General features: G+C 32.2%; 1 protein-coding gene and 1 long non-coding RNA gene across 5 annotated transcripts in view; both read right to left on the bottom strand.

Moving 5' to 3' along the window:
- Positions 1-571: 571 nt before the first annotated feature.
- LOC126840032 (glucosamine-6-phosphate isomerase-like) overlaps positions 572-13,908 on the bottom strand; it is a 73,486-nt gene continuing 60,149 nt past the window's right edge. For 2 of the 4 annotated variants that reach the window (XM_050575526.1, XM_050575525.1), the window contains exons 2-7: positions 4,396-4,524; positions 4,230-4,331; positions 2,898-3,080; positions 2,622-2,806; positions 1,490-1,663; positions 572-754 (exon numbers count right to left, since the gene is read on the bottom strand). In XM_050575526.1, coding sequence (XP_050431483.1) covers positions 713-754; positions 1,490-1,663; positions 2,622-2,806; positions 2,898-3,080; positions 4,230-4,331; positions 4,396-4,519 — 810 coding nt within the window. In that variant the 5' untranslated portion in view covers positions 4,520-4,524 and the 3' untranslated portion in view covers positions 572-712. Of the gene's footprint in view, positions 755-1,489; positions 1,664-2,621; positions 2,807-2,897; positions 3,081-4,229; positions 4,332-4,395; positions 4,525-6,757; positions 6,888-13,908 lie in introns of those variants that run through there. The other 2 variants (XM_050575523.1, XM_050575524.1) reach the window with 2 other exon arrangements.
- LOC126840036 (uncharacterized) lies at positions 10,460-11,634 on the bottom strand. The gene is made up of 2 exons (XR_007686020.1): positions 11,484-11,634; positions 10,460-11,155 (listed from the first exon to the last, which is right to left on the bottom strand). It is a non-coding gene; the product is annotated as an uncharacterized LOC126840036 (long non-coding RNA).

Below are 13,908 nucleotides of genomic sequence, written 5' to 3'. Positions count from 1 at the left end.
ATTTGTCGAGGCAATTGCCTGTCGAAAGCCCTGGTGTCGTACGGTAGCAGTAAGCGTGGTTTACGGGACTTGTGGACGCCTTGTCCAGTCCATCGAAGAAGGATGATCGGTAAGTTGTGGTTTTATGGATGCTTTATTGTGTTCCTATTTTGCACTATTTCTTGGCTATTCGTAAAGCAAGCTACGTCTGTTGCAATTTTAATTTTTAATTTTATCCATCTTTTTAACAGGGCAACGCTTGCTGATCAACCGTCGGAAGCTGCTCGACAATTGCCACCATGCCTTTTGAGATAGGCTGAGTCAAACTACAGTTGTTTTGCCCACCAATTTATCGCATTGAGTCGATTAATTGAATTTAATATTGATGTATTTATTTAATTGTTTATAATTTATGTATTGCAATGTTCTTCTTTGTCGTATTGTTAATATTTATATATATTTCTAATATGTTATTAGCATGTAAATTGCCGCAAGGATTAAATAAATTATATTTTGTGAACATTTATTTGTTTTGATAATGTTCAAACAAATATAATATGCATATGTTTAAGGAGTTGATGAATGCCACAGATTATGCTCGACTATTCAGAAATTATATTACAATGTGAATAAAACGTGACTACAATAAGTCCTATTTTGAGTTGGCTAATAGTAAGATATATTATTACACTTGTATGATTGAATATTTTTTTCCTGGTATAGTCTTGAGTTCTCAGTTGTTTTCAATAAGCTTCTCGTGAATAGCGCCAAGTGCCTGCAAACATATTATAAACTGACTTGAGTAACGCCAACGATAATATTACTATCCAAGTAAACCCATCTGGCAGATGGCTAACGAAAGAACCTACAGCTGCAGAAGTCTTAAAAAGTTCATACAGGGTGATCCGTTAAGGACAAAGCGACTCAGTTTCTTTTAAATAATAGTAGTTTTTTTTTTAGACACTACAATGTTATAAAATTACTAAATGTACTTCTATTACCTTTTTCTTGGTGTTTTCTAGAGCTCTTGTCAACTTTTGAAACTTAAATGGAACATTATTTAACCAAATTTTTATGTTAAGACTAATTTGCTGAAACTGTTGACTGGTCGATTACCGGTTTTGGATAGTTACAGCAAATTATTGTGAAGTTTCAAAAGTTGATGGAGCTCAGGACAAAAAAAAAAGACAGAGTTTTGTTTAATATATTTTTAAAAAATAGCACAAATTAAAGTGTTCCCAAAAAGAAAAACTACAAAATTGTATTTAAGAGAAAATTAATGTATTGTTTTTAACCAATCACTCTGTATTCAACATTTTGTAAATAACTTTTTTGGAGCATTCGATTTCTATACAGGAAACTTGGAACATGTTTAAATTAAACTTATTATATTGGGTGCAGGTTTATTGGCCCATTAGGTCATGCCTATATTGTTTCAATATAAAGTGCACTATTGATAGAATTCTTAGAGGGATAACATATAAGACATTAACGTGGAAATACTAAGTACCTTGAAATATTTCACAGTCTTCACTTTTAATTCCATCGTGGCTTCTTCATCACACAATATAAGCGTGTCGGGGTGCTGTTGTAACGCTGACACTGTCCACATGTGATTGACACCTTCTTCGACTGCCTTATGAAGGGCCAACGCCTTGTGAGATCCCGTGATCAGTATCATCACCTGGAACCGGATGATTCAAGAAACCATTATGTCTTTATTATAACTATAGTTTATAAATTCTATTTATTGAGCTAAAAAGTTCACCATTTTCTTGATTCAAATGGAGAAAAACTGTGTCTTTAGACACAAGCAGTGCCAAACAAATATCTAAAAATCCTTTCCCCTAAACTGGGTGGAAGTTTTTTTTCAGTAAAGTTTTACGGCTTAAGGTCTGAAAATCAGAACAAAAGTACATCTAGAGGTTGCAACATTTACAAATTAAATCTGCTGTCAAACTTTTTATTAAGGAAATCCCCCCAAAAATTATACCTTGACGGTTTATATTTTGTTCTTCGTATGCCTGACCTGTCTGTAATAAACTTAGATTTCCGTTGAAATGGAATTTTAATGTTACTGGACGAAGGAGCTAATAATTGCCTTGCACATTAAATTTCTTTTAGCTGGTATAGTTGGTACTAGATTTTGAAGGAAATAAAAACACACACAGTAAGTCAATACAGTACTTCTTTCTCGACTTTTTAAATATTAAATGTACAAAAACTGTACAACATAGTCTAAACTGCTGTCTGTGCTATTGTCATATAATGGCCTGGTGTGCTTAACTTGAGGGTGGTTAGGGGAGGTTAGTGTTGGCAATGTTAGCGTTGGTAACACTGGTGACCAGGGCCGCCAGTGTACAACATTATTAATATTATACCAAGAGTCATTTCGAACACTGCCTTTGAGTGTTGTTGACTTTTGTTTATAACGTACATATTTAATTAATATACAAAATTGGATTGTTTTTTTCACACAAGTTTATTTCGTTCTAATAATACTAGGGAAGTTTTCAACTTCCTTTCGAAACTCGTTCAGGCCGTAAGGTCAGGGAAGTCCGAACTTCCTTGGCGTCCTCTAGTTGTGCCAAAGTTATCTTGCTTAAGATGTATTTTTATGGACTCTGAATGTACGCGCTTACCGTTTGGGCGCTCATGACGGTTCCCACGCCGACCGTCAGAGCTTGTTTGGGCACCTTGTCGATGTCGTTGTCGAAAAATCTGGCATTGGCCTCCAAAGTCTCTTGTGCCAACGTCTTGACCCGTGTCTTGGACACCAGGGAAGAACCGGGTTCGTTGAACGCTATGTGACCGTCCGGACCTATGCCTGTGGTAGGTAGATGTATACATATTATATGGAAATCCGGAAAGTTGTCGAATCAAGCAAAAAAAGTTCTCAAGTCTGTGTGTGTACTTACCACCGACGAACAAGTGTACGCCTCCGGCCTCCTCGATGAGCCGTTCGTAGTTCTGGCACTCGGCTTGTAAGTCGGCGGCATTGCCGTTAAGTATGTGTGCGTTTTTCGGGTCTATGTCTACTTGAGTGAAGAAGTTTGTCATCATGTAACAGTGGTAGCTCTCCGGGTGATTTCTGGGCAAGCCTTTCGTGGACGACACGGTCCAAAAAATTAATAACATTACAATATTCGTATTGTTTTATTACATGTAGGAGATTGCAGAATAAAAATTATCCCTCCAAAAAAATGGAATATTATTTGTTAGGGCTGGTAACACTGGTCCAGCGGTGTACAACACTATTTATAAGAAGAGTCGTTTTTTGAACTGCCGTTGATTGTTGTTGAGTGTCGTTTTTTTTTTTTTTGTTAATAATGTATTATATTAACTTAATAATTAATTCACGAAATTGGATTGGTCTTTTAAAACAAGTTTATTTTATTGTAATATATTATTTATACAATTGTCAATTCATGCGGTTAAGCAGATTGTGGACATGTGTGAGATTATCAATAAAATATATTATATTATAATGCAATAATGTATCCTTTATTTTTCAAGTGATATTTTTGGATTATTCATTATAATTTCCATAAGAAACATTTGCAGGATCAATAAAATATCAACACAACGACGAATTGAGCAGAAAACGTGAAAAATGTATTTCACCGAAAACGAAACTGTTTTTGGTGTCAATTGAAAATATTGTCTTAGTTGAGTTTAGAATGCGGAAGAATGGAAATGGCCATTATTATAACAGCTGGAATAAACATAAACGGTCAGAATGTAATTTCTCTCCTTTTTGAGGGCTTCCATAGTAAAAAAAAAAAAATAGTCTTGACACAGTAACATAAGACAGTAGTTATATAATATTTAAAAAAAAATCAAATGGCCATATTTTTAAGATGTGTATTATGTTATTGTAATGTTTGAAGTAGTAAAAACCATAAAAACGAGAAAACTTCAATACCACCGATATGTATTACAATAAATAATCCAGGGTAAAATAGTTGAGGGAAGGAGCTGTGGAAGACCTCAAATGTCTTGGACGGACAACCTCAGAAGATGGTCCAACACATCTACGAATTCACTATTCAGTGCAGCCATCAATAAACTTAAGCTCACAGTAGAAAGTATTGTAAGTATTGTATAAATATTACCAATATAAATAACCTAATGCATATATTATGCACTTACATGCAGTGAAGGGTTAATATCAATATACTGAACGATATTTTATGGGGAATGAAGAGACTCTGAAAGACTACTTAAGAAATACTGGGACTTAAACTCACCAACGTACTCGTCCATGTTGAAAGTCTTGACGTACTTGAAAGAAACTTCACCGGCCCTGTAGTACTTGATCAGGTACTTGTACATACCTAGCGGAGTTCCACCTGAAGTCGGTCTGAAGTTAATTGGTTTGCTTGTAAATAAGAAAGTGCGTTATTATATACTTACCCGTAGGAAGACCCAAGACAAAGTATCGGTCGGGCCCCGGGTTGAAGTCTTTGATTCTCTTGGTCACATACTTGGCCGCCCATTCCGAGACTCTATCAGCATTTTCAGTTATTATCATTCTCATTTTGGCTGCATAAAGACAAATAAAAGGTTGTGAAATACAGTGACCGAGCCAGATAATACAGGAATAGGTCAACAATTTCAAAACAACGCAACATGTACCTATCTATGTCATAGGCCCTATTTATTGAGGAGTTAGGTCAAGGTAGTTTTTTGCCAAAATCTTAATCTTATGCACATCTTATTCCTTTGATAATTCACTAACTGTTTGGTTCTCTCGAGTTGTACTCGTACAACAAATAATTAGTTGGATTTGTGTATTGGCAAGAGCTATATATTTGTATTAATTGTCAATTGCACAACCATTGAAATCATAGTAGGTATGTGAAAAATAAAATAAAAACACATCATTGTAAATACAATACCTACTCAGCGACGCATCGAAGGTAAAAATATAATGCAATTAAAAAAAATGTTTATTAAATTAAAATGAAACTATACAACTAACTCGATACATGCACAGTATAAGTGTTCATGGACATTTCTTAAGGAGTTAGGTATAGATCTTAATTTTAAGGTTTAACCGTGATGTGTACTTATTAGTCCGGTAATTAGGTGTTTTTTTTTTTTTTTGTAGTTAAATGCAAAAATATATTTTTTAAACTTTTTTAGGCATAGTTTTTATTTATTTGTATACAATAATTTTTTACATCATTTATTTTCTCACAAGGTCCGAGCTCAATCGTAAAAACAATAGGTATGGTATAAATATAATGTTAATAAACACAATTATTAATGACTTGACATAGGATCTGGCCGTGAATGGTAATTGCTCTAGCTGTGCTTTATATGTGTGTATATATGGAAGAGGAAGTGTCATGAGGCCAACTGCATAATAATATCCAATGGTCTTAATAAAAAACTTAAATAATAAATGTCCGATATAGATATAGTAGTTTTGTAAAAAAAGAAAACGGTCGATTAAAAAAATAGGTATCACATTTGATATATATATATATATTATGGCCTATGAACTTTTGAATTGAGTAAACAATTCTAAAAATGTAAATACACGGATTTGATTCTATTGTAAAAATTGATGGGCAAGCTAGTTTTAAAATATTTTTCTAGCAAAAAAAATATATATATATATATATATATTTTAAATGTTTGACAATAATTAAAAGTAATAACGTTTCATTACAATAATTACTATACTGTTATTGTTGGTAAATAGTGTAATTTCCATTTTGCGCATCGTCAGGTTAGGATAGAATAGGTATTAGTGTAATATATTACTATTTGTTCTATTATTTTAAGACACAAATAAGTAATAGTCAGTAACGTACTAAGATTTGATAAAGAAATCAACGATTTGACACCTAACAATGTTACATAAGAGAAATTCAGTAAAATAATGGTCAATATTAACTACATAGTATTATAGCAGATATGGCCTGGTGTCGGCGTTTACTGTAAAAATTACCAAAATTATTTTCTTAACAAGTTCTACATGCAAACAAATTTTAGTTTATTGATTGTTACTCGGTCAACCTGACTAAGACTCCATTTTGTACCAACTATATCTAATATATTTTAGACATTTTGTATCCCAAGGAAACGTTTTTACAACGCCCCTTTAAAAAACAGCAGCTTTTTCAAACTAAACAAAAATTGAGCATTATAAAAAAATACAAAACATCTTAACGATGACTTTAAAATAAACCTTAAATTAAATCTACTCACTTTCAAATTTATTAACACACATTATAATAATTAATGTAGCCTTTATAGGTCCATTACACTTTAAAGCGTATCGAATAAAGTTTTGACAAATTTAAAGATGAACATTTTTTTTTTAAACAGACTTGTGCTGTTAATGAGTTATTTGGAGTTGAATCTTTTTATTTTTATTTTTTTTTTACACTGAAATTAAATTTAAATTTACTAAAATAATTTAATTAAAACGGTGATTAAGTGGATTTCACTTGTAAGCCAACTAAATTGTATACCATGTAATTAGGATTCAATAACTATCGACGAGTAATTATAGATAATTATATTAATCGATACATTTAGTTTAATTAATAGAGGAAATAGACATTACGATATTGTTGTAATAATCGTTAAGTAATAATCATCTAGATGTATAATGACGTTTCGAAAAGAGATAGGTACAGTTTTAATGAAATTTTTTCATACCTTAAATCAATGTTTCTAGTTTTGTGTTACATATTTATTACATGTGTTACGAATTATTGTGTTAAAAAAAATATAATAGCATTCATTCAAGTGTTCTTACCGATTTGATTTCTTATATCAATTCAATACGACGTGCAGCATTCAAGGCGGGCGTGTCACTGCTTGTGTTATTTAAATGGCAACTATTTAGCTTCTACACTCAGCTCGGCTTTGTCTGTAGACATGGAACACATGTAATATTCTATATACGTATATGTAATACAATGTATATTATTATGACCGATAAGGTTGTTGATGTTTATTTTCTCTGTCATTATCTTTTTAGTTTGTGTACTATGTGCCCATATAGTAGTAATTACTAATTATTCTGTATCCGGTGCAGCAACACGTTTATGTGAACAAAAGTTATTTTTCTTTATCGCCCGCTAAAGAAACTACTTAATTATATCGACATTAATATTGTATTAATACTATATTATCGTGTTTATAAGCATTGGATGTCGAATAAAAGAAAATATTAGGTATTATACAATATAATAATATTTCTGTCTAAGAAAATAATAACGATTAGGTATATCGTTTCGTTTTGAAATAATAGTTTTATCTGATTTATTTTACTGTATCTTAAAAAACGTATCAAACATCCGTACACTTTTTTTTATTGTATTTTTCAACGATAAAGAAATGGAACATATTTCATTATATCATGAAAAATGATTTGTTTATTTACACACAACAACATAACATGGTAACGATTTGAAAACAATATAAACAAAATATAGGAAACACAATATTTTTACAAAACAATTATTAAAAAAATAAATTATTACAATAACATTAACGATCAAAAGTATTTACAGTAAATTAAACGGATAGGTTGAAAATGCAAGAAAAGGCAACAGTATTAAGTAGAATCAAATAAATATTTACAGTAAAAATAACAAATATGGGGGAAGAGGGGGGGGGGTAGAAGGTGCAAGCCACAAGGGTACGTTAGAAACCGGAATAATAAAATCCTCTGTCGACGGGCTTGTCCGGGTACGGTTGCTTGCTTCTAAGGCTCTTGGCCTCTGGGTCTTTACCCTCGCGACCCTGGCTCTGTATTCGGCGTTCCCCGTGGCGGTGCTTTGGCCGAAGCGGGCCGCCACGATCGGTGTCCTACGTACGGGTTCTTGGGCCGGTCGCGTTTCGGCGGGTTCCCGGGACGGGCCGCTGGCAACGTCGTCGCCGCCGCTATGGGCTTCGATGGTCGGTGGTTGGACCTAGGTGGCTTCGTACAGAAGTGCGTCAATAATGGCTTTGTACGCACCGGCAACAGTTGACCGTGCCCAGCTGTTCAGACTGGTGGCCAGACAGCCTGACTTCTTGCGGCCGACGTCGTTGGCGTTTACGGGAAACAATTTTTTACAATGTGAGAACAGCTTGTAACAATGATAACAGACCAATGCGGTGGAAAAAATAACGTAACTAATAAGAGCAATTAAACATATGAGAATATAAAAATACATTACATAAAAGAAAAACATTAAAAAACATATAGTATAAAAAATTATTGGCTTTGGAATAAATTTACAAGAAAGACATAGGATTATTAGGAAATATAAAAAAGTTACCAAAATGGAGGAATATAAAAAATAACGGACACAGTCAACGTGGGCGGAATACCAAGAAAAAATAATAAATAATAAATTGCGAAGTGCACTTATACTAGAAATAAAACGATATAAATGAACAAAGACCATAATTAATTGGCATGCAAAATTTAACCCATCCAGAGCCTGTCGCACGTCCGCGGCATCTTCGCCGGCTTGGTCGGCTTTGGACTTGGTGGGTGCCATACGATCTAACACTTTCATAATGCCAATTGACAGCCCGTTCTTCAAAATATTGTACAAAAAAGACATTGCTTTAGGAGAAAAGGTTATTTTTGATAAAGAGAACAAGAGAAATATAAAACATGAAAACGATACACAGTACAATTTTAGACAAGTCAATAGTTACAAAAAAACAACGGCCGTCGTGACGACCGTTAGTTTATTTGCAACATTTGATTGTATAATATAGTAGCCAGACATATTATTATTATATTTGTTTGTTTATCTAAAGTCTTAACACCCCAAATGGGTAACGAGTACAGTTATTAAAAGTTTCACAAAAGAATATACAGCAACAACTTGGGTATTAGATATACAAACAGAAATAATAACAAATAAATATATACACAATAAACACATGTAAGCTTAATTACTATTCAATATATAATATTTTTTAATTTAATTTGGGAATCAAAAGAAAAATCAAAATTAAGTACATTGTCACATGCATCTAAAATGCGATACTCTGGACTATATTTAATTAAGTTTGTGTAGCATTGTGGTATTAAGAACGGGCGATTATTTCTTAAATTAAAGGTTGGAATTTTAAAGTTTATTTTGCTTAGGAATTCTGGACAGGATAATTTACCATTTATTAATTTATGAATAAAACCTAAGTCGTTATATAACCTTTTAGAAGCCAATGACTCTGAATCCAATTCTACAGCTAAAATATTAGACATAATATACGTTGTACCCATAAATGCCCGATTGATGTGTGTATGGATTAAATAAAGACAAATAATAAAGGTTAGGCTTAGGTATACTCAAAAACGGAATTCCTTCTTCGGATTTGATTTAATAATATATGTTTTGTTTGGGAAAGCGCTTGCTATATAATAGCATAGAAAATCTAAGGTTATACTGGGATTAGGTATATCATAAGTTGACAGTACTGTCGAATCAGATATACACTTTTTTAGGATTTGCCAACACATCCGTGTTAAAATAGGTAAGTATTACTACTGCGTTGTATCTCATTAGATTATTTACAAAAAACAAAATGTATTAAACTTTTCATGGATCCAGTGAAAAATTTCCAGAAAACTACTAGGTATGTATACATTTTTGTACACATGGTCTTTTTTTTTTTTAATATCCTATGTTTATACTAAAGAAATAAATCATATCATAAAGAAATGGAAAATATTTTATTTAACAAATTTTTTTTTTTTATTTACACAGAATAACATGGTAACAAACGATTTAAAAACAATTAACAAATAGGAAAAATGCCAAGTACAATAATTATACAAAATAATCAACAAGAACAACAAGCCACAAGGGTATGTAAAAACCCCGAATAGTGAAATCCTTTATCGTTGGACGTGTCCGGGCCTTCTCCTCTAGCTCATAGCGATAGCCGTTAACCTGGCTTTATACTCGGCGTCCACGATGGTGGTGGTTTGGCCAAAGCGGGCCACTGCTCGGCCGATCGCATTGACGTCTGTGGCTTCGAATGGGACCGTACAGCCTAGGCCTTCATGCATTCCGGACAGCAGTTTGTCTTTAAGGGCCTTGCACGCATTCGAAACCGTTGAGCCATTGCTTTTGGAGATAAAGTTGATTTTTAATTAGATAAAGATTTATAAAACAAAACAAGTCACAGTGAAATTTTAGAATATTGTACACAAAAGCCATTGCAAAGTTGATTTTTGATTAAAGATTCACAAAGATTTATAAGACAAGAAAACATGAAAACAATACAAAACAAGTCGATAGTTACGATAAAACAATTTGCAACATTTGATTGTATAATATAGTAAATTAATTAACAAATAGTAAAAATGCCAAGTACAATAATTATACAAAATAATCAACAAGAAACAAATGACAATAATAATAATATGAATCAAAATAGGTCTGGAGGTACAAGCCGGATATGTCCGTGCCTTTTTCTCAAGCTCATAGCGATGGCCGTTAACCTGGCTTCATACTCGCCGTCCACGATGGCGGTGGTGGTTTGGCGGAAGCGGGCCACCGCGTTCCTGTTGCTCGGCCGGCCGCATTGACGTCTGTGGCTTCGAATGGGACCGTACTGCCTAGGCCTTCATGCATTCTGGACAGCAGTTTGTCTTTGAGGGTCTTGCACACATTCGAAACCATTGATCGTACCCGACGGTTGAGACTGGCCAGAGGGCCTAGTGTTTGGCGGCCGACGTTGTTGGTGATTAAAATAACAAAATACATTACATAATAGGTAAACATAAAAAAACATACAGTATTAAAAATGATTGGCTTTGGAAAGTGCCGAGAAATAAATTGACAAGAAATAGTAAGGATTAACAGGAAGTATATATAAAAAAGTAACTACAATAGATGAATATAAAAGCTAATGGACACAGTCAACAAATTGAAGAAATCAAACGACACGACTGAATAATGTGCAAAAATAACCAATTTAAAGCCACTGTTCGTGCGTCCATGGGTTTGGCGGCATCTCTGTTGGCTTGGTCGGTAGGTTGGACGTCGGCATTGACTGTTTGCGTATTGGCTTCGGGCTTGGTTTGCGCGATACAGTCCAAGACTTTGACAATTTCAATTGACAGTCCATATCTTTAGTTTATTACCAAGGGAAGATATAGAAAACACGGTGTTGCAAACACCAATGGAAATTGTGGTATCTATAGAAAAAAAAAAAAAATATATTAGTAATAATTGTTAACTAATTAACATGTTGAAGACGAAAAACTAGTCGATAATAAATGTTGTAAAGATTTTAATTTTTCTGCCAAACTGTTGTCGTTATTCTTTTGATATATTTTAAGACATTATTTATTCGTTTAATTTAATATACATCGTTTAATAGGAAATCTCTGCGCTACTTGTCTTTAAAAACCAAACGACTATTGACTTTGAATTTAAATATCTACAAAGTTACAAGTAAAAAATCGATTATTATTGAAAGTTTCTGAGATTCAAACGACAATTTTAAAATGTAATTTTTACTACCAAGATTTTTCCATGTTTGAATTTTCGACAGCAGCTGTACATCATAAACTTCGTCGCCTTAATTAGGTTTGGCCACAAGACGGTAAATAGTCGGTATAGCAAGGCAATGGTATAATTGTTTTAAATTTAATTATAACATTTTACCAGTTGTTAAAATCGGCATTCGGTCATAGGTTCCCAGAGTCATAAATAACCACAATGGTTACCACACTGTTATCACAAAATGTTATCACACGGTTATCATCACAAAAAAAACTTAATTTTATTTAGTAAATATTTCAATATTTTTTATATTTTTATTAAATATACTAAACAATTTTCATAAACTGCTATTTTATTGTTTTATAAAACCACACTTCATGTCTTCATTTATTTTTATAAAATGTCCTAAACTTTATGTGGAATATAACATTGATTACAATTATAACACTCATAAGACTACTGTAAATAAATTTTGAGTCATTGGTTGTATTGCTTAACATAAAACGCAATAACAGATATAAGTTAAAGAAGAGTAAGACTGAACAGCTAGAAACTAGAAAATGTAGGCCATCCTGGGTGATTTTATCTGAAGGACATTGAAGTTAGAGTACATAATTTAGATGAATTTTATTATTATTATATTACAACTTGTTTAATATCAATTAAGTTTGATCTGTGAAGGGGAATTCATGTTAAAAACAGTGGTTATGGACGAAATATGACATATTGTATATAAAATACAAAATATAACAAATTGTATTATTAATTATAATTATAAAACTAATTTAAGAAAATGTATATGTAGAGAAGTTTAGAATAAATGAATGAAAAACCTTCACTCCACTTAACATTTTGGGAAAACAATAGTGAAATATTAGTTAAGAGTAATAATACTAGTAAATTCTTATTAAATAATATAAATTGTTCATAATGATGTTTTTGATTTTCTTATAAAGTTTTTCTATGTATTAGTTATAATTGTATGTACATAAAAATATATCAATACAAGTTTTAATTAAAATTGAGGAAATAATATTTGTTAATACTTAAAATAATATTTTGAGTTTCGACTGTCGTAAATTAATTATATGATGTGAAAATTGACTATAAACACATTTATATATTTTTTAATTAAATTTAAAATAACTAAATACTTTTAAATTTTATTTTATTTAAATATGTATAGTATCATATTATATATATTTTGTGCCCCTCATATCTACTAAAATAAAATACTGATAACTAATGTGCTAATAAATAAAATAATAAATACTTAATATGATCACACAATGCACACATTGATACAAAAGATTCAAATTATTATTTGTATACTCTACAAAAAAAATATATTAGGACCACTAAAATTTAAAATATAAACTGTATAAGTCTGTAACGAACATATCTATTTTAGTGGGGTTAACCTATTATTTTTTTTATACAGGCACACAGTTAAGGTTCAGATATTCTGAGTCTAGTGTACCTAACAGCTAGTCTCAATTTCATATACTGTTACGGTGCAGTGCGGTGAGTGGACCGCACTCATGACTGTCCGCCTTCTAGGGCTAAATCGAGGGACCCTAGCCGGGACAGGAAGCTAACCAGTATCTACCCTGAAATAATCCTTGAGACTCTTTATAAATTTATATAACCGCCCGAAGAGTAAAAGGGCCGGTCGTACCTTGAATGAACTAAAATGAACTAAACTATGAATTAACTAAACTCTCAAGTTGCAACGTACAATACTATTTAATTAGAAAAGCTAAACGCCGAATAGAAATTAAGTTAACGATTAAAATATTAAAATAGCTGGAAAACAATAAGTATAAAATGTATAGAAACCTGTACCTAGGGTCCTTGGTATCCGAAGACAAGAACAGGCGGAGTGACACGCACAAAAATATAAAAAGATGCCGAATTGATTAGGTAATTATTAGAGACTCCATAGATTTGGTTTGGAAGTAACGATAGCTACCAGCCATGCACAATAATATTATTGCTAATAATAAGTCAGGCAAAAGCCATCGTTACAATACTATGTAGAGAAATCTATCACTTGTTTAATATATTTGTGTATTAATGGAAGTTTGAAACTTCCTTTACAAGCATATTTTTCCACAATATTCCTTAAAATATTTTTGTTTAAGCAGACTAAAATTATACGAGTTCATTACCAATTTGAATATCATTATGAAGTAATAAAAGATTTTGAACCTTTTTAGAGGGATTCACATAGGCGCAAATATTATGGTTGTTTAGTAGTACCCCGAGAGTTAAAAATACGTAGTAATTAACTACACCTACATAATCTAAATGTATGTATAATCAATGTAAAAGTGTTTCAAATATTATGAATAATAATGTACATTGTGAGTGAGTGCAGACTACAGGTCGTACTTACATCTTACTTGACCTAAACTTTTACGTAGCACACCTAATTAGTAAT

This window comes from Adelges cooleyi, unplaced genomic scaffold (assembly GCF_023614345.1).
Source record: "Adelges cooleyi isolate 19-005CV unplaced genomic scaffold, UGA_ACOO_1.1 ACOO_flye_CR_arks_rails_tigmint_CR_PRNA_33, whole genome shotgun sequence".
In the NCBI taxonomy this organism is placed as follows: domain Eukaryota; kingdom Metazoa; phylum Arthropoda; class Insecta; order Hemiptera; family Adelgidae; genus Adelges; species Adelges cooleyi.
This window is presented reverse-complemented; position numbering and strand designations above follow the sequence as displayed.